Source organism: Schistocerca piceifrons, chromosome 5, assembly GCF_021461385.2.
Source record: "Schistocerca piceifrons isolate TAMUIC-IGC-003096 chromosome 5, iqSchPice1.1, whole genome shotgun sequence".
Lineage (NCBI taxonomy): Eukaryota > Metazoa > Arthropoda > Insecta > Orthoptera > Acrididae > Schistocerca > Schistocerca piceifrons.
The window spans coordinates 665,275,616-665,303,414 of record NC_060142.1 but is presented as its reverse complement, the minus strand read 5'-3'; the positions used below and the strand labels follow the sequence as shown (position 1 = coordinate 665,303,414).

The 27,799-nt window shown below is 40.6% G+C and overlaps 1 protein-coding gene across 1 annotated transcript in view; it reads right to left on the bottom strand.

The window, feature by feature from the left end:
* LOC124798568 (MAU2 chromatid cohesion factor homolog) overlaps positions 1–27,799 on the bottom strand; it is a 207,370-nt gene that overhangs the window by 102,590 nt on the left and 76,981 nt on the right. The window contains exons 4-5 of the mRNA XM_047262030.1: positions 17,912–18,040; positions 17,733–17,841 (exon numbers count right to left, since the gene is read on the bottom strand). Of these exons, the coding sequence (XP_047117986.1) occupies positions 17,733–17,841; positions 17,912–18,040 (238 nt within the window). The remainder of the gene's footprint in view (positions 1–17,732; positions 17,842–17,911; positions 18,041–27,799) is intronic.

Sequence of the window (27,799 nt, the reverse complement as noted above, 5' to 3'; positions counted from 1 at the left end):
ATCTTTATGAAATATAATCAGTTGGTACCATTGTGGTCTTCTCTCGTGTATTCCTTCACTGCTGTCTTGACTTCTACTGTGTACAATTGTTTCTGTCTGTGATTCTTACAAGTGGAGTTATTTCATATTTCTTCTGCCTGTGTGTAGTTGGCGCACAAAGTGCAACGTGCGCCTGCAATGTCCGATACCAGTAAGTATTTTATTTCCGTTTTATGTGCTGTACAAAACCTTTACATTATAATACTTACTTGTTTTACATATTTTGTAATTTTTTTCCTATTATAGGACTAAAAGATGCCTTAATGATGCTAAGGTTGAGCGGTTACTCAATGAGGATCCATCTTTTCTGGTATCAAATTTCGAGTTGAAGTGATCATACAGAGTGACCACGATTCAACAAGTTAGCAAGAACGTGCCTCTGAAGCCGAAGAAAGTGATGTCGAATCTGTTTCAAATGACAAGTATTATATTGGGAAGGATAAAATGTGTAAGGGGAAGAAATCTTGCAGTACAGCCACAACAAAGACAAAAAGTAAGAATATTGTCAAGATACTTCCCGGACCCAAAGCAATAGCCAGGGATGTCAAGGATGATATAAGTGCATTCACTAAAATAATCAGCATTGACATGATTGATGAGGTTGTCAAATGTACTAACATGTCTATTCAACATAAAAAGACTAGTGTAAATTATGTGAAAGAAAACGATGCCAAAGACATGGTGAGAGATGAAATAATGACGTTGTTTGGATTGATCTACATCTTAGGAATGAAGGAGGCTAACCATACAAATGTGAATGAACTTTGGACAACTGATGGATTAGGTGTGGAGATACTTAGAGCTGTGATGAGTTCCAAGCATTTTCTGTTCCTATTACAGTGTCTCAGATTTGATGATAAAAGAACACGACAATCAAGACAAGAAATGGACAAGTTAGCTGCTATTTGAACAATTCTTGACGAGTTTATTGGAAACTGCAAAAACAGTTAGAGCGTGAGCGAATTCATAACTGTGGATGAAAAGTTACAAGCATTTAGAGGATGCTGTAACTTCTTCCAGTATGTCCCGAATAAACCGGCGAAATATGGAATAAAGATGTTTGCTCTCTGTGATGTGAAAACTTTTTACACTTGGAGATCTATTGTGGCAAAAAACCTCAAGGGCCATATGCTGTTTCAAATTCTCCTTCAGATGTGGTCAGCAGTCATATTCAAGAAAGCAGTAGGAAAGTGGCTATGGATAATTGGAATACCAGTTATGCACTAGCACTCTCCTTACTGACCAGGAAACTCGCATGCATTGGACAAATGAGGAAAAACAAATGTGAGATTCTGCCAGAATTACTGAAAAAGAAAGATGGAGTACAAAATACGTCTTTATTTGGGTACCAAAAAAATTTTACTTTGGTGTCCTACATACCTAAAAAGAATAAAGCCGTGATTCTCCTATCTACGGTGCATGATACTGGAGCTATCAGTAAAGAAACGAACAAGCCTGAAATCATTATGGACTATAATGCCACAAAAGGAGGAGTTGACACTGTTTATCAAATGCGTGCCTCCTATTCTGTAGCAAGAATTACAAGAAGATGGCCTTTGGCAATATTTTTTGTGCTGATGGACATTGCAGGTGTCAATGCCCAAATAGTCTACCATGCAAACTCAAAGCATCCTAAAATCCCAAGAAGAATATTCCTGAAACATTTGTCATATATCCTAATGAAACCACATGTGCTACATACAGCTAAGATTCCATCTCTACCACCTGACATTTCAGCCTTCCTACGAAATTACAAAGAAGCAGAAGTAGCAAAAGTTGGAGAGTCTTCTTCAAAGAAGCACGAATAATGTGTTAACTGCGGACGTGCTAAAAACATAAATACTACATTTAAATGTGATTTTTGCCACAATTTCATCTGCAAACGGCATGTGACTATCAGATACACACGTGAAAACTATAAACATGTTGACTCAGAATAAGACATTAGAAAGAAATGTGTGTGCACTGTTCACTTTCATAATAATGTAAAGTTTTATAGCTGATTATTACGATAAAGAAATAACACTGCACTGTCTCTATGTAATATTTATGTTTTACATGTAAGACATGGAATACAATTTTCTACTAACCCCAAATATATGTGTTCTGTTTTTTGTCATTCATAAATCCATGTAAATGGCTATAAAAATACAAATGAGATCGTAAGAAACAGAACAGAGTGCCACAGCACACAGAGTGCGCCATGCGCCTGCTCGCGTAATGATTGGAAGCGTGTCCACTTGAGGGTTAAAATTTAATTATTTCCAAAATTTAATGCAATAAATCTCCCCCCAATGAACCATGGACCTTGCAGTTGGTGGGGAGGCTTGCGTGCCTCAGCGATACAGATAGCCGTAGCATAGGTCCAACCACAATGGAGGGGTATCTGTTGAGAGACCAGACAAGCGTGTGTTTCCTGAAGAGGGGCAGCAGCTTTTCAGTAGCTGCAGGGGTGACAGTCTGGATGATTGACTGATCTGGCCTTGTAATATCAACCAAAACAGCCTTGTTGTGCTGGTATAGCAAATGACTGAAAGCAAATGAAAACTACAGTTGTAATTTATTCCCAAGGGCATGCAGCTTTAACGTATGGTTAAATGATGATGGCATCCTCTCGGGTAAAATATTCTGGAGGTGAAATACTTCACCATTTGGACCTCCAGGCGGGGACTACTCAGGAGGATGTCATTATCAGGAGAAACAAAACCGGTGTTCTACAGATTGGAGCGTGGAATGTCAGATTCCTTATTCGGGCAGGTAGGTTAGAAAATTTAAAAAGGTAAATGGAGGGGTTAAAATCAGATATAGTAGGATTTAGTGAAGTTCGGTGGTAGGAGGAACAAGAAGGAACATGGATAAGCTACTACAAACAGCATAGTGAATGCATTCTTGTAGCCAAAATAGACACAAAACCCACGCCTACCACAGTAGTACAAGTTTTTATGCCCACTAGCTCTGCAGATGATGAAGAAATTGAAGAAATGTATGATGCGATAAAAAATTATTCATATAGTTAAGGGAGACAAAAATTAAATAGTCACGGGGGACTGGAATTCAACTGTAGGAAAAGGAAGAGAAGAAAAGTAGTGGGTGTATATGGACTGATGGTAAGTAATGAAAGAGGAAGCCGCCTGGTAGAATTTTGCGCAGAGCATAACTTAATCACAGCTAACACTTGGTTTAAGAATCATGAAAGAAGGATGTACACGTGAAAGAGGTCTGGAGACACTGGAAGGTTTCAGATGGACTGTATAAAGGTAAGACAAAGATTTAGGAACCATGTTTTAAATTGTAAGACATTTCCAAGAGCAGATGTGGACTATGACCACAATTTATTGGTTATGAACTGTAGAGTCAAACTTAAGAAACTGCAAAAAGGTGGGAATTTAAGGATATGGGACCTGGATGAAATGAACGAACCAGAGGTTGTAGAGAGTTTCAGAGACAGCATTATGGAACTGTTGACAAGAACAGGGGAAAGACATACAGTAGAAGAAGAATGAAAAGCTTTGAGAGATGAAATACTGAAGGCAGCAGAGAAACAAGCAGGTAAAAATACGAGGGTTAGTAGAAATCCTTGGGTAACAGAAGAGATACTGAATTAAATTGATGAAAGGAGAAAACATAAAAATGCAGTAAATGAAGCAGGAGAAAAGGAATACAAACTTGTTTGTTGTTTTGTCAAAAAAGGATTTTTCTTGGGCACAAGGTCTGTGAAATTATAAGAGATTGTTTAGACGTACATTTGGGTGCAAAGAGGTCAGAGAACTCAATTATTTGGTGAAAGGTACCAAGTAAAAAATCAGTGCACAGTATGCATACAAAGTAAGTTTTTGGGCATATATAATGGATTTATTTATGTGTATGTATGTGTTAGACTTAAGTTTTCGTATGGTTTTATATTAGTTATAATTTCCAAATTATAAGCTATGGTCATGCCAATTTAGGTGCATCGAGGTCGGAGAAATTTGAAAAATGAAAATTAATAATGCTTACCTAGGAAGACAGATGTATCTTTATCTATATATCTGAGAATATTTTGGGGGAATAATTTATTGTTGTATGGAGTATCGATTTGTGTACACAGCTTCACTGCAGGGAATTAAATGAGGGGTGAGGTTTGTTCGTATTTGTTGGTAGTTTTGAGTGTAATGGGAGTTACTTAAATTAAAAGAAAATATTAATTTGCCGATGAAGTCGATTGGAAATTGTCACGAGATGCATATCTCTAGAGGGATTTGAATAACATGTCAGAATAATTGAAGAATTTATGAGCATATTGCAAATACTGTAAATCAATTGTTTACTGTGTAGTTTAGATCTGTTTGTATTGATTCCACTGGGGGAAGCATTCATTGCAGATCCTGGGTGGTTTCAGAAAGTGTTTGTTTTCTGGTATTTACACCCGATTCGAATTTCAACAGATTTGTTCCTGCAAAATGATGGCGATGGAATGCAGAGCCATACAGAATTTCAGCGGGGTTCTCAGATCCGAATCTGTGGAGCACCGCTGGAGACTTCGTTGTGACAAAAAGGTTGTGTGAAAATGAGCACAGTGGCGCTCATATTTCTGCGGGATTCCAATACACAGTCGATTTTGATAAATGTATAGTTTTATTTGGCATTTAATTAATATGCCGCAATTCATAATTTATGTTAGATAAAAGTTTCTTTAAATTTAAAGCATGGTGCATCAATACCGCTACAAATAATTACACTATTGATCTGGCTCTTAGGATATTTATGCTATTGTATTATGAATCTGTGTTTTACAAATTTGGGTACTACTTCATAACATATATGGCACGCCAACATGTTATGAAGTGGAGGTGTGTGAGTTAACGAACATTTCGTTCTCATTTAAATATATGGCTGAAAGAGTCAGCCTTCAGGAATTGTGAAACGAACCCTGTTGTCCAGGACCGGATGCCAGAAAGGCCGCAGATTCACCATGAGATGGGGAAACTCACAGGCGTCTATTGTCTACTGAGGCCTAAGTGCTGTAGTGTGCGAGTGAGACAGATGAGAACCTCGTCATAGGGAAACCCAGTAGAAGACTTTTGTGGCCAAGAAGACATAGTAGTGTTAAATATGGCGGACCTAAGGTCGGCCATAAAGGGAAACATTTATGAAAACTATTTAATTCTGTAGTAGTGCTGGGAATTAAGTCACAGTTAGTTTAATCTACCATCCTTTATAAATTTTCATGGTGATCCCAATAAAACTTGAATATTGATCATATCTATAATAGTTAAGGATTTACTGTTAAAGTGAAATTAACAAGTTTTGTAACAAAGACGTGAATGCCAAAATCTGAACGCTTTGGCCAATCTTAACGACCGACATTTCATATAGAAGCACATCAATAGAATATTTGTTGTAAAGTTTAGAGCATAATAGTTACTTTTGTTCTTTATTTATTTATCAGAAAGAACACTGGTGCAAGGTTACTGGCCGTGACATTCATAGTTAAGAAGGAAATTGTAATGGTTTTATGAAAAACAATTTAATGTTTATTGTGTAATGGACATTATTACTTTATTTAGAACATGAAAATGATCAAGCTTTGATTATTTGAATAAGTTAAAATGTAAAGTAATGCAGAATAAGTCTTAGCCAATCAGATGGACAGTTTCAGGAAAGGGAACTGCACTAGTCAGTTGAGTTAAGATGTTCGGCGCATGGGAAACGCAGTCCGAGATGGGCAGAGGGCAGTTCTGGTCTAGACACCAAAGACGACAGTTCGGCTGGAGCCACCAAAAGGGACAGTCCAGATTGAGACGTGAAAGCAGACAGTCGGTTTTAGGCAGCTAGGATGTGAAACGACTTAGAAAATTTCGCGTTGTGTGGTATCGCGGGACACAATCTCTGAGCAGTGAGCAGCCACGCGCCTGGTGTGAACTCTACCTTTTCGCATAGTTAACGAGGTGGAGTATCGAACTTGTAATTCACAATGAGATTGTGAATGATTTAACTGTGTCAAATGGATATGTGGTCGAGTGTAATAGTAACTCGAAATACGGAAGTTGTGAAGTTATGACTGACGGCCTGCAGTCTGCTGTTCCCTCAGCCATCAGCTGGTGTCTGCGTGGGAACCAGCAGGAAATGTGGAAAGAAGAGTCCCAAGGGACCTTTTGCTATTTAGAGAAGCCAGAGGAGGATGAGGTGCATCCAGGTGGGGATGGGGACCGGTGTGCTCCTGAATTTTCTTCTCATGTTTAAAAACACAGCAATCTGGTGAGCAGAGAGAATGGAGCTTGCTGCAGTATACACAGATGGGGGAGGGGCACAAAGAACAAGTGTGTGCAGAGGACGTCCACAATCCCTGCAGACAGAGGTATCGGTGCAAAGGGAAGATGTATGTCTGATCTTCGTACACCTGAAGCATCTCATAGGAGTAGGAGCATAGGGTTTCATGTCACACCAGTAAACTATTACCCTTACCTTCTCAGGCAACATGTCACCCTCGAAAGCCAAGATTAAGCCCCCCAGGCCTCTGTACCAACTCTGTTCCCCCTTGGCCCCTTTGGACGAGATGGATGAAAAGCAAACCCATTGCTCTAAATTGGCCCACAGCTCTTTGTCAGCTTGCAGAAGAAGATCATTGTGAAAGATGATGCCCTGGATCATAGAGCAGCACATATGACTGGGCAGGAGGTGGTGATTTACCAAGAAGGGAACTGCTATTCACCTTGGAAATGGCTGTGACTTCCCCATTTTTTATCTTCAATGTTTTCCACAACAAAATACAGGCTTTGCAGCCAAAAAGGTGTCCCCATCGGTCCTGGTACACACTAGGTATTGGGGGGAAGGATTTTGCTCCTTGTCGTCCTGTACTGAATTCCTCCCACGGCGAGACAAGGGAAGTTAATGTATTGGGATCGTACTTTGTTGCATTGTACAAGGAATTTCCATTTGAAGAGACTTCTGCTGCCATGTGACCACCAGCAGGAGAAAGTTTAACTTGCTTCATTTGTGAACTATCTGCCATAGTGCCACCCATTCCGAAAGGGGAAGGGGGTCTCCCCACGGGCACCATCCAGCCACAGCAACAGATACCTGGCTAGTAATTCGTCGCCAGGAGTCCCCATGCCCCAGTTATAATGGGCACATAGTCCACGGCATACATGGGGAATGTGCACTGCAGGCACCAGCAGTGTAACAGTGTGAGCCCTGTGTGGTCAGGCTGTTACCATCACGCACATTCTTGATGACCCCGCCTCCCCCACAACAGGATGGCAACCGTGCCGGGTTTTGGGTGTACTGTGACAACATGAAGGAATGGTGCCAGGGTGGAAGGACACAGAGGTGGAGCATACACCATAGTGGGTGATCTTCCCTGCACGACATGTACTTCTGTAAAATTTGGAAAAGACAGCAGGTCAAACCCAATAATGGGGACCATATAATCATTAATGGAAGGTGGAAACAGTGCTGGGAGTGAAACTAGAAATCAAGACCAAAATTGTGGCCAAGTCCAAGCAGGGTCTACACCAAAAGGAGGTAAGAGATAGTCTAAGTGTAGGTTTGCAGCACAGAAAGAGGAAACATTGCTGCAATGACAGGGGCCCCATGGTAGCCAAGCATATACTCACCAAAGAGTGGTCAGTCTCCTGGAGGGTGCACACATTTTACAAAAATCGGACAGCCCAAATTGAAATGTATCCAACAAGTGATGACTGCGGTGTGATATGACCTAAAGCTGTTTGAACGACCACCACTAGATTTTAACTCTTACGCAACACAATTGATGGACCAGCAGTGTCCAGACTAGCAATCCGTTTGCCTCCGTTCTGGCCAAACAACCCAATTCTTTGGTTTACTGAAGAAGAAGTCAGCTTTTGCTATGAAGGAATTACATCCGACTCGACAAATTTGCACTCGTTATGAGTCTACTATAGCAGCGCTATGACACAGAATTACAAGATGTGATTACTGTGCCATCTCACGAGAATTCATACGAAAGGTTTAAATCAGAATTAATTGAGAAAGCCACAGCATCGCACGAGGGGTGAATCCGGCAGGTGTTGACATAAGAAGACATAGGTGATTGTAAGCCGTCATAATATCTGCATCATTTGTGGATCAAGGTGGATACAGTTACTGTTCCCAACACTCTACTATTCAAACTTTGGTGCAGCAGACTACCACTGCATGTCAAAGCGGTCATGGCATCACAATTGGAAGTGTCGCTGGATGTGATGTTGAAGATTGCCGATCTAGTTCCAGAGGCCATTGCACCTGTCCAGGTTAGTGCAGTGACAAGGCTGGGGAGTAGTATGACAGCGGTAGCAATAGTTGTGTGCACAGAATTGGAGTAGGCTGCAGCAAAAGTGGAGGCGTTATCCAATGCAGACCGGCACACTGCTGTCACAAGGCAGTGCATGGAACAGTAGAGGACATTATAGAAGCTGATCCTCGACAAATGCTACATTGTCGACCATGGAACACACTATGGCTGGCACCACCATAGGTTCGGCGAACACGAGAAAAAATGCACAGCACCATGTTTGTACCCAAATGCGGCAGTCACTAGTAGGAGCAACCACTGCCTCACAATGTCATGGCATATGCTCATTGGTGATAGAAGGTCTGACCAAAGGTATTTTGATAGACATTATCTTGGATTTAAGCATCCTACTGAGAACTTCAGTGCACAGCTGTAATTGCCAATGGCATTCTGTTTACCCCCTGTTAATAATTCGTCCATCTGCCATATATGGAACACAGCAGACTGAGCTGAATTTGGGACTGTGCCTCCCATTTACTTGGGACTTCACTGTCACCAACATTACAGAACCGATTATGCGAAATGACATCTCGGCACATTACCATCTCTTACCAGATGTAGCCAATGTTTGGCCGGTCTATGGCATTACTGACCTGACAGCAGCAGGCTTTCACCACGATACATCATTGCACAGTACTAAACTGATACAGGCGACGAGGAGTATGCCTCTTTGTTAACATGATTTCTGGCTGAGCAAACCTCTATGTGCACCTATGCATGTGTCGCACAATATGGCACATCAGAAACTACAAGACCGCTGTAATTGGTGATTTCTTTATCTTCACAACCAGTTTTGCTGCATTAAAACAGCATCCTCATGTTTAAAAAGTGTCACATTAGTGAACGAAGATGCCCCCAATGTTTGTAGTCAAAAATCAAATCCCCAAGGAGAGGAAGTAGCCAAATGAAAGAGAACAGGGCATTGCAGCAAACAATGTACACTTGACTGCCTTCCAAGTTGCATCCTAGCAACTACCACAGACACGTTGCCGCCACCGCTCTATTCGCCCCGATGTCCTGTTTTATTTATTTTGACGACTTACCCTATTCAGTAGTTTGACTTTGACTACAAACACTGGTGCATTAATGTGACATTCATTTCGTCTGAGAATGCCGTTTCAATGTGGCAAAACCAGTTCTGACAATAAAGAAATCACCAATTACAGCCGACTTGCTGTTCATTTTACTTCCATTAATTATGAAGTTTAACTGCTGTGGCTGCCAGAATAACAAAGTTTTATGTTTCTCCATTGCTAAAGCGGGATTTGAGATAATTCTTTGAAAAGGAATAATCCAGCCATCACGTAGCCCACGGTCATATACACTGCTCCTCATCCCATAGAAAAAAGAACAGGAGCCTGGCGCCCATGCAGCGATTATTGTGCACTCCACTCCAGAACTGTGCCTGACCACTACCTGTGCCTTTGTTGCAAGACTACAATTACAGGCTGCACAGTGCAACAGTATTCAGCATTCTGAATTGTGCCAAAGAATGTATGCAAATACCTGCGACAGTGGGAGACACTGCCACAACAGTGATAATTAACACTATGTGGGCTTTTCGAAAGTATATTCACAACGTTTGGGTTATGAAATGCTGCCCTAACTGGCAAAGGTTTATCAATTCTGTTCTGTGGGGACTGCTGTTTTGCTTTGCCTGCTTAGACAATACTTGTGTTTTCGGCCACCAGGGAGCAACACCATCAGCAGCTTCAAGAGCTTTTTAAACATCTGGAGTGTAGTGTTAAATACAGCAAATGTGTATTTGGGCAACCTGAGGTAGCATTCCTAGCCACTGAATATCAGTTGCAGACTCCCTACTGTTAACTGAGAAGGTTGAAGCACTTCTACAGATACCACGCCTGGCCACAATCTCGGAGTTATACCGAGTTTTAGGAATGCTGAACTTTTACCACTGCCACTTACCATATGCAGCAGAACTGCAAGAACCACTGAATGCAGAAATTACTGGCCAAAAAGTTCAAAGCGAGACTCCAGGGCAGTGTGCTTCAATTTCGAGATTGCAAAATAGAGTATGGCAAATACGGCTTTTCTCATGCACCCTACACTTGACACATCTTTATCATTAGTGGTGGATGTGAGTCAAACTGCTGTCAGCGCAGTACTGCAACAACGGTTGGTTGATTTGTGGCAATTTCTTGTGTACTTCTCATGCAAATTGTCACTGTCAGTACAGAAGTGGACCAATATGACCGCGAGCTCGTGGTCATGCACAAGGCAGTTAAATACTTCCAGCCGCAAATAGCAGCAAGGACATTCATGATCTACATGGGTCACAAGTCACTAATCTATGCTTTCAAACAGATCATCATCAACAGCTCTCCCCACCATTACAACCATCAGGAATTTACAAGCCAATTCAGCATTGACATGAAGTACATTTCCAGCACTAACAATGTGGTGGCCATCTGTCTGTCTCATGCCAGCAGTGTGTCATGATCAATATGATTTTTGGAACTGTCTAAGGCGCAGCAGAATATTAGAGAGCTCAAGACCTTCAATGACAATACCACTTTGGCATTAAAGTTGCAACTGGTCTACATTCCTGGCAAAGAGGCTAAACTGAATTGTGTTCGTAGGGAAGAGCAAGCCCATTCAGCTTTTCGGAGACAGCTACCGCTCTGCCAGTAATGGAATGATTGAAAGATGGCATTATACCCTGAAGGTAGCACTAATGAGCCACGGAACATCCTGGAGTCTTACCCTTCCGATAGTGCTCCTGGCCTACGAACAACATATAAGCAGAACTTGGGACTCCTCAGATGTGGTACTGGTCTATGGTGAACCACTGTGTCTTTCCGGAGAACCTGTCGAGGGCAGCTCCCTACAGTCAGGACCGCAAGATCAACTTGAATGCCTTCACACGTGCATTTTCGTACCAGATTCTGTAATGACACACTGTTTCTGCCATGGGGACGAAATAGCATCCACTACGCAGTCGCTCTTTATCATCAAGGTTGGCTGTCAAGTTCGCATCAACCAATGATGCTTGTGTGTTCAGTGGTGTAGTGTTGCGTACGCTTGGTGACGTGAATCATAACTGACAAGCAGTTTCCACACCAGACACCAGGGGCACTGTGTTTTCTAATAAGTTTTTATGTCTCTTTGTATTGTTTATTGCTTGCCGTGAATTTTTTTTGTTTTATATGTTCTATGTTTTATGTTCCACTCTTGATTCTGTCTCTGGGTTAAAGTCGTAATTGCTTACTGTCTTCCACTTGAGTATTTGAACATTCAACAATGATTTACCTCAGAGTTTATATTCCGATCAATACTCGACAGACAGTAATAATTGCTGTGCTCCCCGTTAAACCTGTTCATTAAGTACAGTTACCGCAATAAGGAATTTTGTTCCACCTAATGTCCAGTCTCTGTGTGTTCACATTTTGCATTCGTGCTGTTTGCTTTATTTATCACACCCACAAGCTGTTTAATTTCAATCCTCCCTTTCTGTTTAGTTGTTTTTGTGCTTTTGAATTTCAATAGTCTCTGTTCAACCTAACATTGAATCTTATTCATGGTTTAAACAGTGTGAAGAGGATTTACCAGCATCTGCAAAGGACCTATGCCTAGTGCTTGCCGCAGTAGGGCTACATAAAATCCCTTGCACATGCAGTGAAGTGTACACAGGACCTACAAAAAAAGCATCAACACCTGACTTAAGGAGCATAAGAGCAATTGTCATCCAAGAAGCAGATAAAACCACAGAGGCAGATCAGACACTGGGACCAGGGTACCACCAAATTTGCTTCTCCAATACTATGGTTTTATCATTACTATATTAGGATGTACAGATAAGCCATAGAAACTCAAAGGCACAAAAACAACTTTAATATAAAATGAGGAGGACAGAAATCGGACAAGTTGTGACCCACAGTGCTAAATATAGCAAACACCACCAACTATTCCCAATATAGGAAATAACACCAATTATTCCCCACTACAAGCTCCATAACATATTTTGGCATGACTAAGCAACCGTAAGATGCAATCTGATGACATCATGAATCAACTTTTGTGTGAATACATATAATCAGAACAGCTTGCTGAGCTTTTTTAACTTTAATTTTGCTTTCTGCACCTTTGTAACATCTGATGATGTATCTAGCACTTAAAGAAGAAATATTAGGCAGAGAAATAAACCTTGTACCATCACCAAAAAAAACCAAATCACCAAGGACTCAAAGATCAGTCATGGATGGCAGTTTAGTGGTCTGTGTTTTGTACTGATTCGCAAGAAGAAATGCCTCATAGCTGTGCAAATACATAATTTCTTTTTGTTATGTCTGTAGAGACGTAGCTCTGAAATTACAAAAAGAGAAACTTAAATCTCTTCTAAGGAACTGCTACAAAATTTTATTTTGGTTGTACGGCTGGCAACCAGGAGAAGCTGTTTCTCACATGCTACGCTCCTGACTAGTTGGTTAAAACAATCATGCCACATGCCTTTTGCTGTTCCCATGATTTGGAAGAAACCAACAGACCACAAAATGGACTTTTTTATTTGCGTCTGACAAAAATAGATACAATCACCACGAAAACATGAGCAGCTGTGCAATATCCTAATTTTCCACACGCTGTATGGCCTTTATATCACAGAGAAGAATTACCCACGCCAGAGCCTCATGAAAACGTGACACTACATAAAGATGAATACCATGATGAACACAGACAATGAAGGAACACGCATGGTGACCCAAAATTTTAAGGACAGTGTTAATCAAATGAGCAAAACTTTTTGTCTCTAGGAGTCATCAATGACCTTGTTTGCAATGCCTGGACAGAAAAATGTCGTAAACACTCCTCTTGTTTAATTCAAAAATGTATGTCTTCCTCCGTTACACATTAAATTACATCTTGTCAAAAATTTTGTGAAATCCATGGACAAAAATTCACTAGAATTCCTGTACCTGGGAGAGAAGATTTTAAGAATCAGTGAAGCAAAAATACAGAAAGGAATATTCGCAGGACTGCAAATTAGGGAATTAGTGCATAAGGAACATTTCCGTGTTTTATTCAGTGATGCTGAAAGCCTGGCATGTCTGTCTTTCATAAGAGTCTGCAAGAACTTTTTTAGACAACCATAGGGCAGAAACTATCACAATACTGTATAAAAACAACTGAGATCACATCATACTACCTTATGGTATTTAATGGTATGAAAATGTCACTCAAACTGCATTTACTGAATGATCACTAGGACTTTTTCACCCGCATCATTAGTGATGAACATAAACGGTTCAAGTAAATTCTTACCAAGTCATATGGAGTGCTGTGGTGTTGTCCAGCAACTGCTGATCCATATGAGGCAAAGCATCAACAGGAAATTGGGAGAGAGTCTTTACCCTTTATGTTACACATTTCTTTGACTGCTTTGTGTACTGACAGATTGTTAGTGTTATAAACAAAAAAAGCTGGTTTCAGAAATGATGCAGCACAATGCACTATTTGCAAACCATGAAGGAAATAATACAACAGAACAATAAGCATGATTTGCTAGGGATTAATAGATTTTGTGAAAGCTTTCACTAAACTACACAAAACCTTCACCAGTAGCCTTTAAATAAAATGGAATTCTGAACTGAAAGAGGAATCAGGCAAGGATCATTTTGTTGATGACACTGTACTGTATGCCTCTGGTGAGAATAAAATTCATCAACTAATGGCAAAACTTAATAGAGAAAGTTTGTACGTTTAGCATCCCCAACAGTAGCTATATCAATAAAGGCAGACGAGCTGGCTCACTTATCATGGTGGAATAGTGCTGACAACTGCCATGGAAGGTGCACACGACATCATGGTAAGGGCAGTCAAAGTCTGCACCTGCAGGTGGCAGAAAGCAGGTCAGGCAGTTCTAATGCCAAGTTCAACCACCATGGACCTCACCTTGTGCTTCATGCTGTGTGCCACTTCCGTGTGTCCTGTTATCAGCCGCCTGCACCGGACGTGTCTTGTGTTTAATCCCATGCACGTCTCTACACTGACTCACAAAGCGAATTCTTATAGTGTTAATTTCATAATGTTAATTTTGGGCTTCCAAGGACCCAGCATTTCTGAAATGCTGACAAGTAAAGTTGTGCCTACAGAAGCTGCAGCACCAGCATAAGCAGATACAGGTACTGCAAAACCAGAATGCGGAACTGCTTTACGGCCTTGCCTAGCACGTGACAGCCCCAACACTTGCTGTGCTGTTTTCTTCCCCATCCCTGACACCATTTGCTGGTTTAATTGAGTCTTCGGTAAGGTGAGTAAATTACTTGGGTCATTTCTTGGTGCACTGCCAGATAAGGCATATCATCAATCAGTCGGCAGTGCCAGCTTGTTATTGTCCAGCAATGCAGGGTGGTATGAAGTTGTACAAAATTTGACGTCCTTCATTGAGTTGGAATAACTCCCCTTTGACAAACTTTGTCATTTGACTATGCAAAAACCCATGTGGTGGTGCCAAAGTTGCAGTTTAAGTGGCCTGGATCGCCAATTTGCAGGGTCTCTCAATCCATCAAGAAACCAGCTATCTCCTAAAGTGATCTGGCGAGTGGAACATCAGCCAATGGATCGCAACTGTTATGTTATATATACACAATCATGAATGCTGCCTTAACAGAAAACTGCCGTAAGTCGCCTATTTCACACTATCAATCACCTGCCTCAGCACCTTCCTTTCTAAGCTGTTCTTTTTGGTCCATAGTCAAAATGGTTACTGAAAAGATGATATTCAGTAAATTTCCAGTGGCCACAACATGCAAGGAAGGGGAAGCAGGATGACAGGCACCTATATGTATCAATAATGAGTGTGAAAGTATCACATTATTCAAGTTGTAGGGAATGCAGGAAGATTTATCACAGGAATCCTAAAAATTAAACCTCATGCACACAGGTAACTATTTAGAAAAGATTCTTTTGAAAAATTCCTGAGTATTGTTCATTAGTCTTGTGCCCTTAGCAGCAACATATATGATAGCTTGTGAAAACAGATGCAGATACAAATCTATGGCGAAGAATGACACTGAAGTAGTAATGAATTGTGTGAAGGAGTCATTGTTCAACACACAGCTTCCAAGACACCATGAGGTACTCATCAGCTCGATTTCTGGGGCAAGTACATGGTAAGCCCAGAGCACAATTAGTTTTCTAAAGTCTGCCAGTGAGAGACTTGAGTAGGGCAGTTATGCGAATTCAGTAATCGCCATATACTCTAAAGCCTCTAGTGGCACCAAGCAGTGTGAGCTGATTGTTACAGTACATAATGCACAAGTTGTAACAGCAATCGCTGAAAGGTCCATAAGTGGACTAGACAGGAGTGGTGTGTTCACAAATGAAATAGAACAACTCCACCTTTGATCCTGTTTCCAATGACATCAACCTTCCAGTGAAAGGACATCTCCCTGTTTAAAATCTATTTCCTAGGTATAAAACTGCAAGCATCTTCCTTGTGCAAAATGTCTCAGTGCCTACATTTCCTTACCCTATTCATGTTCCACTGCAGTACGCAAGCCATCTTAACAGTGATAGTTTTTCCTTATTCCATATCTCTTACCTGCAGAAATATAGATGAACCTCTTTGTTCACTGTGGCAAACAAACTTCCAAAAGTTCCACCACACTGTCAAGCTTTGAACCATAAGGGAAAAATAACATGACATGGTCTCTCAGCTTCGGGCACTTTTCAATGTTATACTATCATTTTTCACTGAATATTTTCCTCCGATTGGGGATGGACTAGTTTAGCAGGACATATACGGTTTGCTTCACTTAAAGCTACCAACTAAACAGACAGAGCACTCCCTTTACTGGGCAACCTACTTGCCACAGGAGTTATCATCACAGTCTTCTGGATGTGAATACAACAATCTCTTTTTGTCAGCAGCCAATACCTAGTTTTTGCTTGTTGCTTGATCCTTACATTAAGGAGTAGTGAGAACAATTATTGACATTTAGAGTGTTTGAATGGATTTGGTATTATGACAGCACCATAAGCTGGACGAAGTTTGTTGTGAAGAATTCTGAAGTATTGATATATTAAGTATCAGATTGGATTGATTTGGTGGAATAGACCAAACAACGAGGTCATTGGTCTCATTGGATTAGGGAAGGATGGCAAAGGAAGTCAGCTGTGCCTCAGTATTTGCCTGAAGCGATTTAGGGAAATCATGGAAAACCTAAATCAGGATGGCTGGATGCGGGATTGAACTGTCATCCTCCCAAATGTGAGTCCAGTGTGCTAACCATTGCCCAACCTTGCTCGGTCAAATATCAGAGGCTGGCATCTTATAAAGCTCATTATTTGCTTTTTTTTTTTTTTTTTTTGTTACATTTACGATATCAGCTGCCTCCACTTGTCGCTTAAGATCATCAGCCTCAAAATGTGAAATACGTGAGATGAAAGTAGGCATCGAAGGTGGGTTAAACATACTCAACTGCACTCAGAAACCTTCTAATCTTCAAAGCCCATATTATCTCATCCTCCCATCCCCCCTCCAAACACACACACACACACACACACACACACACACACACACACACACAAAAACCAAGAATTGCGTCTTACACTGCTTTCAGAAATTGAAGTCTGGCAGGTACTGACCTTCAAATCGTATAAGTATAAAGACAATGGGAGAAGACCACTCCAGAAGGTCTCCTTGTTAGTATTACTTATGTCCCTCATTAAAACTGGTTAATTTCAACTCAATCACTATTTTGTACTTCTTAGTCACTCTATCTGATTCCACAATCACTCCTTGATAAGTTTCTATGCACTAGTCTTTGTATATTTGATGTATCCATGTTTCAACAACACAAGAGGCTACGCTCCATACGGAACAAGTAACAAAGTGTTTCTTTAACAGCTCATCCAAGCATATGTGGAAGATTTTCTTTTTGGTATGGAAAACTTAAACTACTTTTGGTACCACTGGCTCTACAGCTACAATTTCTCTCCTGCTGCACATTGTGACTTCAGTTTTTCTATTATTATATTACCAATACCAGTTATATTTCTCATTCTCTCTTCAGTCTTCCCAACTCCCTTCTATGCTTAATGTACCAACTCCAACATGAGAATTACAGATGGAGTAAAAACTCAGTTTTGCTGGATGAGTGGGAAAAAATATTCTTTGGCCTTGTTGGTGTGATTTCAAGAAATCACAGCAACCCTAAAAAAAATATGGACTGATGAGATATTCTAGTTAATGATTTAGACATTGTACATAAATTGTCCATTATAACCACATGCAAGATCCTCATCCTCAATTGTAGCCATATTTCTTTTAGTAGGAACTAAGGTTAAAAAAAAAAAAAAAAAAAAGAAAAAGAAAAAATTTCACAGGCAGATCCACAAAATAAAGACATGCACATATGAAAGCATGTAAAACAAGGACAAGTACCTTCATCAGAGGGCCAACTAGGTTGCATGATTGTCTGAATGCTCTGCTGCAATTGCTTTAAGCACGGTTTAACACTTTTCACTTGCCCAGCCATCAAGTAATGACAAACCTGAAAGCATAATGCAATCAGTAATAGTTCTTACAAGCATTAGTTATTGCTAATATGAATTAAGTAATACCTGCAACACTAAAAAGAAGACTTTTAAGTACTCCTTTTGATGTTGACTCCCTTGCCACTGATCCACCAGATGACCAGCTTGATTGAGCAACGGATTTACCTCATTAAATTTCTTGTCAATCAACAGCAGCTATAAAATAAATATTGCAAATTATTTATGCAATTATCAGCTCTCCTCATTAAATAACAAAAATGCTGCTGACAATGCAAGTACACGTACTTACCATACACATCAAAATATACAGCAATATCAGAGCCATCAGTAACACACAGCCTACATTAAATATCCTGCTTTCAGTGCCACAGCTATTTTTGCAGGAACTACAGAGGTAAAATGGAGCACAATAGATCTCCAAAAAGAAAGGGAAGTTGCTAATGGAAGATTGGGTGCCAATGAAAAACTGCATGGATATAAGTGCTATGTAGTTTGATACATTCATCTGGCTTTCAAAATAGCAGCTGTGTCATATCTTCGCTCTCCTGTTACAATGCATTAGATAAAATCTTAAGATCGAGCCAAATGACATAAAACAAATGAAAATGTTTCATGCAGGAGCTCTATGGGAAGCAGCTATTCACAAAGGCCAACGAAGTTCTTTAGAAAGGTAGACTTTGGAGAGTAAAAGCTGTTTAAATAATGTTGTAGGGCAAGCTAGAGCAATGTTTAATTTTTCAATGGAAGAGGCTCTTAGTTCTAGAATTCTGAATGAAAATAACCACAGCGCTGTAAGTTTTCTTGCAGACAGCTTTTGTGAGAAGAAACAATACAGGTGCTCAAGTTCATAAACAGGAATTTGGGAGGCGAGGCTCAGATTTGGGTAAATGAAAAATCCAGATAAATTCAAAGTCTTTGCCACATTTGAATTTTGTTTCCTAAGTATTGGGATTAGGTTAAGCAGATACGACTGCAAAATCGCTTTCTAAGTGGCCCAAGGTATAACAAAATCATACAAGGATTCCTGCCAACAGGATTGAAAAGTTTGTATACCTCTATGGACCATTATTTAATTGGATAGATAAAAAATCTACTCACCAATCAGTGGCAGAACACACACACGAAAGACGGTTGTAATTAGCAAGCTTTTGGAGCCAGTGGCTCCTCCTTCAGGCAGAAGTGTTGAAGGTGATGGAAGAAGGGTGAAGGAAAAGGACTGGAGAGATCTAGGAAAAGAGTAGATTTTGGGAAAGTCACCCAGAACCGTGGGTCAGGAGGGACTTACCATACGGGATGAGAAGGAAAGACCATCTACGTCAAAGAGGAGGTTATAGGAATTTCTACACCTGCAAACTAGTACACTGCCCAATGGATTCTGCAGAAATGCTTTTAGATTTTATTGATGAAATGAACCAAGCAATGTCACACAGACCAAAATTGATATAGGACTTAAAGCATTAAGCACAGTGGAAAACAAAGTAGAGACTGGAAAGAAAATAAAAATAGGCATGGAAAGGTAATGGAGAACAAGAGGAATGAGGGAAGGGTGTGCGTAGCGGGAGGGGAGCTTGACGGCTTGAGAGGGGAGGGGGTACAGGAATGATCAATCATGGCAGTGATCATACCAATTATGGAAATAAGCTGTAGGGGGGATGGGGCTTAAACATTTAGATAAATAAAATATGTACTTAAAAGTTTAAAAATGTGCAACAGTGCAGAGGGAAAATTGTAGCCTGAGGCAAGCTGGGGCACACACCACAGTGAAAGTTATTGCCTTGAGAGCCACCCCTGACACCACACATGGCAGTGCATTCTGCTATAAAATTCAGTTTTCCTAACAAAACATAAGACTTCAATAACTGAAAACCCACTGACCGCAAGTATCTGTAGTAGTGAGGTAGACATGGTGGTTGCTCATCCTACGTCAGACTGCAGGGCACACAATGCGAGGATATAGATGATCGTGAGATGACTCCACTGCTCCACTGAATGGAGTTCTCAGACACAAAAGGAACTCTTAGATACATCTGCAATATGCATTTGACACAGTCAATGGCACCTTTCTGCTGGGTACTCAGAGTTCAAGTTTTTCCCCTGTGGTTGCTTCTTTAGATAATTTGTCAGCAAATCGATTTCCTGGAAAACCCACGGGGCTCTGTATCAAGATGAATGTTACAGTTGTTCTGGCACTGTGGAGGTCAACTGATAGGTCCTGGATGTTAGCAACCAAAAGGTTTTTGCTGTAGCACTGAGATATGCCTTAAGCAGCTCACGGAGTCACGACAAACTGGGAAGTCTTTTGTGGTGAGAGTTCAAATGTACTGCAGAACCTGCGACATGGTGATCGTCTCTGTAGTGTATATTACTGATTGCATACGGCAGAGAACACTTTTTATGCTCCCTGCACTTGCTAAAGCAAAAAACTAATTGTCACTGACTTTCAATCCATCCGTCTCTACCCATGTCAATTTTGGGTAGTCATGATGTTATGTTTGTGGGGCGCTCAACTGCACGGTTATCAGTGCCCATACAAATTCCCAACCTTTGCTCAGTCCAAACTCACCACTTTCATGAATGAAGATGAAATGATGAGGACAACACAATCACCCAGTCATCTCGAGGCAGATGAAAATCCCTGACCCCAAATTTGGGTAGTTGTGGAGAATCAAATCAAATAGGTGACTGGGGAGAATCAAATCAAACAGGTGACTGAGAGGCCACCATCACACATGCACAACAACTCTTCTGGCACTTCTCAGTTCCTAGCAGTATCCTCCAGATGGCACTCAAAAATCTGGATCATTTTCTTCTTCCTCACCATATCTATCTGAACATCGTACTTCTGCCAATAGTGTGGGCAGTTGCCAAAGGGAGCACAGTGAATCATTGGTTATATTGTTTCTGTCTTGTACCGGTAGACATAGAAATTCTTCTGTCAACAGGCAAACAACACAATGCAGTGTGGACACTCAGGCAGTTATGAACCAGCAGTTAGTTCAGTTCAGAGCCTCCAGCAAGATCAGTACAGTGTTCTGATGACTGTCTTCCTATTTAGCAGTTGTCATTTATGGACTATTTGGACTTTCAAGAGTGTCTGCAGTATTACTATCAGTTATAATGACAATATCACTGCCAAGAGACAGAAAAACTATTTAACTATTTAGATATCATTGTACTAGGTATAGGACACCATGTGCCGTGCATCAAAGTGTACCAAAGTTAAGTGCTATAATATACTCTTAATAAATGTTATTTGATATTGTGTTGCCACAATATAGTAACAGTGCTGCCCTGTAAAGCACACATTTAATTAGCAAATGTGCCATCAGCCACTTCTAAGGAACTATAGCAGGGAAACACTTTTCTGTTACTGTGGATGTTTGGGCTGAATTACAAGCAGCATTCTGTTACCACATTCACAACAGTTGTGAAACAGTCGAGCAACATGGATGGGTAGGCATCTGAGAGACTGTGATAGCACAGTTTGCCAACAGCTGTGAAACAGTTGAGCAACATGGATGCGTAGGCATCTGACAGACAGCAATAGCATAGTTTGCCAAGAGCTGCTGGAATCTGATCCTCAGTGATCTGACATTAGCTTCCGCCAGAGAGCTATCACATAGAAGGCTCCAGTCGCTTAACACAAACCACTGTGGTGGACTGGGTCTAACAAAATCAGTGGTGATGGTGCTATTGAAACTATAGACAACATACCTGCACTCCAGCCAGGATTAAATCAATGCTTTACAAAATTGCAGAAGAACTGTGCTGCTGAAAAATCTGATGATATTAAACTTCCTCATGCAACTTGCCTTGAGCTGACATACCTGTGGTAACCATGTTAACAAACTGCCAAAAGGGCTTAAAAATTTGAAAGTTTCAGTGACTTCAAGTAACTGGTTACCGAGACAAAGTTCTGGGGATGAATGCACAGTCCTGAATCGACAAAAATGCGTGACAAGTTTTCAAGGGGGAAAATTTATCTCCAAAATTCAGAAGCTAATTACTTACTTTTCATATGCTCTCCTGAAGTTGGCACTCCATAGAGACAGAGAGCTGAGCTGTAATACAGGCAAACACCATCCACATAAATTGACAGTGGGACCGCTTCAGTCACAATACCATTGACTACAATGGCTAAGAACACTGGATTCAGAACCAGTCCCTGATGGACCCCAGTTTCCTGCACATATTGGTCGTTGAGAGCTGATCCTATCAAGACCCAGAATCATTGGATGGACACGAAATTCTGGATAAAAATGGGGAAACAGACCCAGAAGCCACATTCGTGCAGTGCGGATAGGATGTGATTGCACCAGGTGGCATCATACATCTTTTGTAGTAGGGCAAAGAATACAGCGCTCATGTTGGTAATGTGCAAAAGCATTGTACGCTGCTGATTCCAGGTGAATCAGTTGGTCTGTGGTTGACCGCAATGGCTGAAGGCCACTTTGGGATTGTGATATATATGTCCTGGTATCCAGGCACCACAACAGTCACCAGTAGACTATTCTTTTGAATAATTTGCATAGCCAGTTCATTAGTTATATTGGTTGATAATTAGTCAGAAATTGAGAGCCTTTTCCTGGTTTCAGGATAGGAATAATAATTACCTCCTGCCACTGGGAGGGACACTCCCGTTCCCACCAAACAATCATTTGATTATGGAAGGATTTGGAGTTCTGCTCCAACAGGAGTTTCCATGTCAGGAAATTAGGATGGCTGTTATTTGTAATGTTAGGCATATGTAAGCAAGTTACTGGCTACCTAGAATTGGTATGAGATGAACTGGTTTGTACAGCTGAGCACTGACAGGCATTCCTAGAATTGGGAAAGCATTGCAGCCATGCTAAGCAGAGGCGACCACTGCTGGTGAGACCAGGAACAAATACTTGATAGGAAGTGGGTAAATCCCGGTATGGGGAATTTGGATGACAATCAGACACATAAGAGGACCAGCAATGACAGAGTGTCAGATAATCTGAAAGACTGCTTCTTGCAGCTCTGTGAAATTCAAGAACAAATCGCAGTTATATAAGAAATAAATCTGAATACACCTGCAATCTCAAAAAAAAAAAAAAAAAAAAAAAAGGTGAATTCAATGAAACAATAATATTATCAGTATCTTTAAAACTACAGAAGTTAATATCTTAAGTGTCTAAACATTCTCACATCAACAAATAATACTTCAGATGATAGGATTACACTATAGGTATCATCCCTGAAAGCTGTGTGTCTATATCTATTTTATTTCTACATTTATTACATGTTTTACACCTTTTCATTATGCAAATGTTTGTCAGAATATCATATGCTCCACAACACAGCAAATGAATGCAGCATGAATACCTCATATCTTGTCATACTTGTGTATTTATTTAATGAATATGTAAGTATTTTTGCCAGATATTTATTTAAATACTTTTAGTAATTGCTAATACAAAATCATGGTAATTTAAGAAATGGTGAAATGTATATGTTCGCTGACACCACTATTGAAAACAGGGCCAAAAGATGCCGCTGTCAAGCAGACCTAAATGATTGTTTAAGCAATATTTAATAACTATCTGTTGTCATTTAATGTGAGCACACTTGCACAAGATTGCTGGCTTATTTATTTACAGACTACTATTTATAATTATTGTGCTGTGTATGAGTGTGAGCGAATGTTTATAACATTTCTTTATTTAAATATCATTGAAATGTATTAGTTTAGTCCCGGAAGTGGTCAAGATGAGTCAAATATTGTCTGTAGAACTTAAGAATAGTGTATTTTTGGTGTGGATGGCATTCAGCCAATGGAGAAGCAGTGGCAGAACACTGCTGAACTGAAGTGGAGACAGACCTTTCGAAGGGTGCACTCAAGGAAGCAATTCTGGACACTTTTATGTTTGTGCTTGAAAAAGGCAGACCTGCCTGTGGTAACAAGTGGTATTTGATCATGTAAGTGACTGATTCTGGGCAGGGCACTGAACAGCCTCTACAATACTGTAACTTTTTCATTACGGAAATGAAAAGAGAGCGAATATGAGTTTCTACTTACCATCTCACGTGTGTTCATTTGTAAATCATCATGTTGAACTCTGAACTGTTTTGCACTGGAGAATATTTTGTGTATTGTGATCACAAAATGGACTTTGTTTTCACTTGTTTTCAATGACAATTTAGCTTGGCAATTCTGCTTTTGATAAGGTTATTATCTATCTGTATTTTAAATAAGTAGGCCCACTTTCCATTTATTTGAGGAATACTTTCTTGAATAAACATCATCCAACATAATTCTCTGTTGTTTACATCAATTACAGACATTACAACAGAATCCATTTTATTTAATTATTCATTTATTTTTAATTTTACCTTTCTGGGTATTTTATTAATTCACAGTTCTAACCAATGGATAGAATGTCTGACTGCTGGATTACACTACAGATCATTATTTGCAGCGAATTAGCTGCTGGGCATGAAAGACATGCCTGGCTCAACCTTTCGACCACATCGAGCCATTTCTTTTTAACAGAGCTGTGCATAGCCCAGTTACCTAAAGTATGAGCAACATCAAGTAAATTCACAATTGGTTTGCGTGTATAGACTGCTGGTTAGAGAATTACTACTCAGCAGACGACCATGTTGTATACTGCGTGTGGACTCTTCAGTGAAGTGTTCCACAAAACATTCAGTAATGACTGAAGGATCAGTTCAGATGTTGCCACTGAGCAAGGTGCCAGGAACTACTGTGTATGTTGAGTGGTAACAAATATGGTGGAGTTTAGTCTATCATTCAGATGAAGAGGTGGAGACTCCCATAGATGATACATACTGCTGTCCACAGTCCTTCATTTTTTTCTTTATTAAAAACCACTCAAAGTCTCTTGAATGCTATTAGGTGTTCCATATAGAGTGCCCCGAGATACAAACTGACAGCTGTAGCTATTTCTTCAGACCACCATGGCACTCGCATCCATCCGGAGAAACCTAAAGAATAGGGTAGCATTGCTTCATCATCATGTATAAATGTATCAGTAGCATCTTGTACAATTACTTAGACTTCCTTCTCTTGATTGGTTTGGAAAGTTTCTTTGGAGTTAAATCTTACCAGCTGGTTTTTTGAAATTACCAATAGCGTGCATGTTCCATTGATCAATGGGTCAAAAATAAGGAGAGTAACAGGAAAGTGATCACTGTTGCAGAGGTCACCATGGATTAAATATGAGCTCCTTAGGCTGCAAACTGCAATATCTATTACCAAGTATGTCCCATGGGCCATTCTGAAATGTGTTACAGCTCCTGTATTAAGGAGGCGGACTTCCAGTTCTGAAATTAACTGCTCAATTATTTGGCCCCTGTTAGATATTGTTTGGCCTCCTGCATAGAGGATTGTGGACAGTGAGGTCCCCCAGAAGGAAGAAGGATGGAGCCAAGTGTTCCACTAGCTCTACCAATTTGTGATACGATACACACATATTGGAAGTAAATAGATATTACATACTGTTATCCTAACTGACCGGTACACCTTAACGGCCATGGTTTCTAGCACATTTCTAAGTGGCACCTGCTCACTGAAAGTATCAAATTGAATGAGCATGTGTACTGCTCCTGATGCTCTCTCGGCATAGTGTGACTTGCACAGTATGATTTCAAATTTTTAATAGTAGGGGTTGAGTTTCTGAGAACAGTGTCTCCTAAAATACTATGGCAACTGCAGAGTAAGTAGCCACTGAAAGAACTAGGCCTGGTGGCGAAAGTAACTGTTACAGCTCCATTGAAAAATGATCGGATTGGGACCTGGGAAAGGAACAAAGGGAAAACAGGAGTATAATTACTTTGCTGTAGAGTTATGCTTCACCTGAATCTGTACTACTTCATCGGTATTCGTGTGCTTGACCTCAGGGGGGGATAGGAGTCGGTATGACCAAAGCAGCAGAAGTTGGTTTAACTTTTTCCTGTGAGGTTTCATTTTCTGTGAGGATTTTCCTATCATAACTTCTCAGACACAACAGTACTGTCCTCCTCTATGACCCACATCCTGTGGCTGTGTCAGCCACTGGGCAGTGGTAGACTGCTGGTCTGTTTCATTCTGGGAGAGGGCCGCCTTGGCATGTGTCCTCTTCCCTGATGATGCCAGATGGGGATGAGGCAAATCAGGGTATATGAATGGGATGTTCGCCACCTGTGCTATGGGTCTCGAGGGTGGGGGTGGGGGTGGTTTGAGGGAACTGGCGTCCCCTCCCAAGATTGAAAAACAGGCATTGACAAGTGACTAGTGCCAGAAGTTGCAATTTGAGACTTTGTCAACACGCTAAGTGGGAATTTTGGCACAATGTCTTCAATGCTTCACATTATATTGATTGAGTGGAGATGTTCGAACATTTTCTTTGCATCTCAATAAAACAGGGGTCAAGCATTTTATATTCTTGGATTTTCTTATTCATCTTGAAAACAAACATGTTGGCAAATGAGGGGAATGGTGTTCTAGGTAGTTTACATATGTCTCCACAAGTAGCCTCCTTAGTACAGTGAGAGGACATGTGTCCAAACAATTGACACCAAAAACATCTAATAGGAGGGAGAAATTAGAGCTTGAATCACCCCTATAAATCATGACTAACTTTCTCTTGTAAACATTTCCAATGAAGTCTAGGAAAAAAGCTCCAGTGTCCACCTTAGTACCCTTAGGGCCTCTCCAGATGTGACAAACAAAATACACTCCGTGTCGCTCTAGGTTCATTTGTTTGTAGCAATAGGTCCTGATGGAACATGACATCTTGAATCATGTTGAGTTTGTTATGACGAGATATGGTAACTGGTACATTCTAAGCTTGTCAAAGGCCTGAAATACCTATTAATGGGTAGTACTCAATGTTTTGATTAACGAAAACTCATTTCTGATTTTATGAACTCCAGCAACTTCCTCTGAAATAGTGAAAGTGGCTTCACTATCACAAAATATTCTCCATCAGTTCTGGAACACACCGAACTGGGTGGACTGTCTACCTCAATTTCTCTCCTGTCTGACTCTTGTCCCATGGGATGGGCAAAGATGGAAACACCACAGGGTTGTAAACCTCTGCATTAAAATCTTGTTTTCTATCCACTGAGACGGCCATTTTGGCATGGGCACTAGCATGGGTGAGTGATCCGTTTCGTTGTGGATCAGCCACCCCGAACAGAGGCTCTCTCCACGCAGATGCTAGCTCACCATAGTAAAGGCTACATGACATAGTAGCCACTGCTGGAGTCCCAGTGCTCAAGAGTGGGCAGGCACCTACTCCCTGGCATATGTGGGGAGGTTATGCTGAGGCTTCATAGTGAGATCCTTGGATTTTCAGCTGGCTACAAATGTGAGGGAACATAGCAAGCCCACAAGATGGATTGGTTACCACACCGGATTTCAGGTGCAAACATAAATCCACTCTAATACTAGATGCCGAAGATCACAGCGCATGGTGGATATATTAAGCACACGTAAGGTGCTATTCCCCAAATGGCCTGTGCTTCTGTGAACTTCAGAAAAGTGGAGGTAAAACCTCAAAAGGGGACTAAGTAATTAAGCCAAAAGGTTTAAGGAAAGATTGTAATGAATGTCTTAATAATGGTCGAGTTGACAACATAAATGCTTCACTAGGTATGAGACACTTTTTAGTCACTCCTTACAACAGGCAAGGAATAATTGCAGGTCTATTCTAGCTCCTGACAACACAGCAGTGGATGAAGAAACATATACTATGACTTTGGTTGCTCAACAGTGCAGCATTTCATGCCTCACTACCATGCATGGAGACAAACGTGATTAAATAAAGTTAGTGTGTTTTGCAGTTTATTTTGAAGATTTTAATTGCATCCACACAATCACAATGATTGTAATATTCTTGCTAGATCAGTTTAATAACTGATAGTAAAAACAGAAATGCACAATAGGTGAAAGTTAGAAGTAAATGTGGCAGACACATCCGGCTG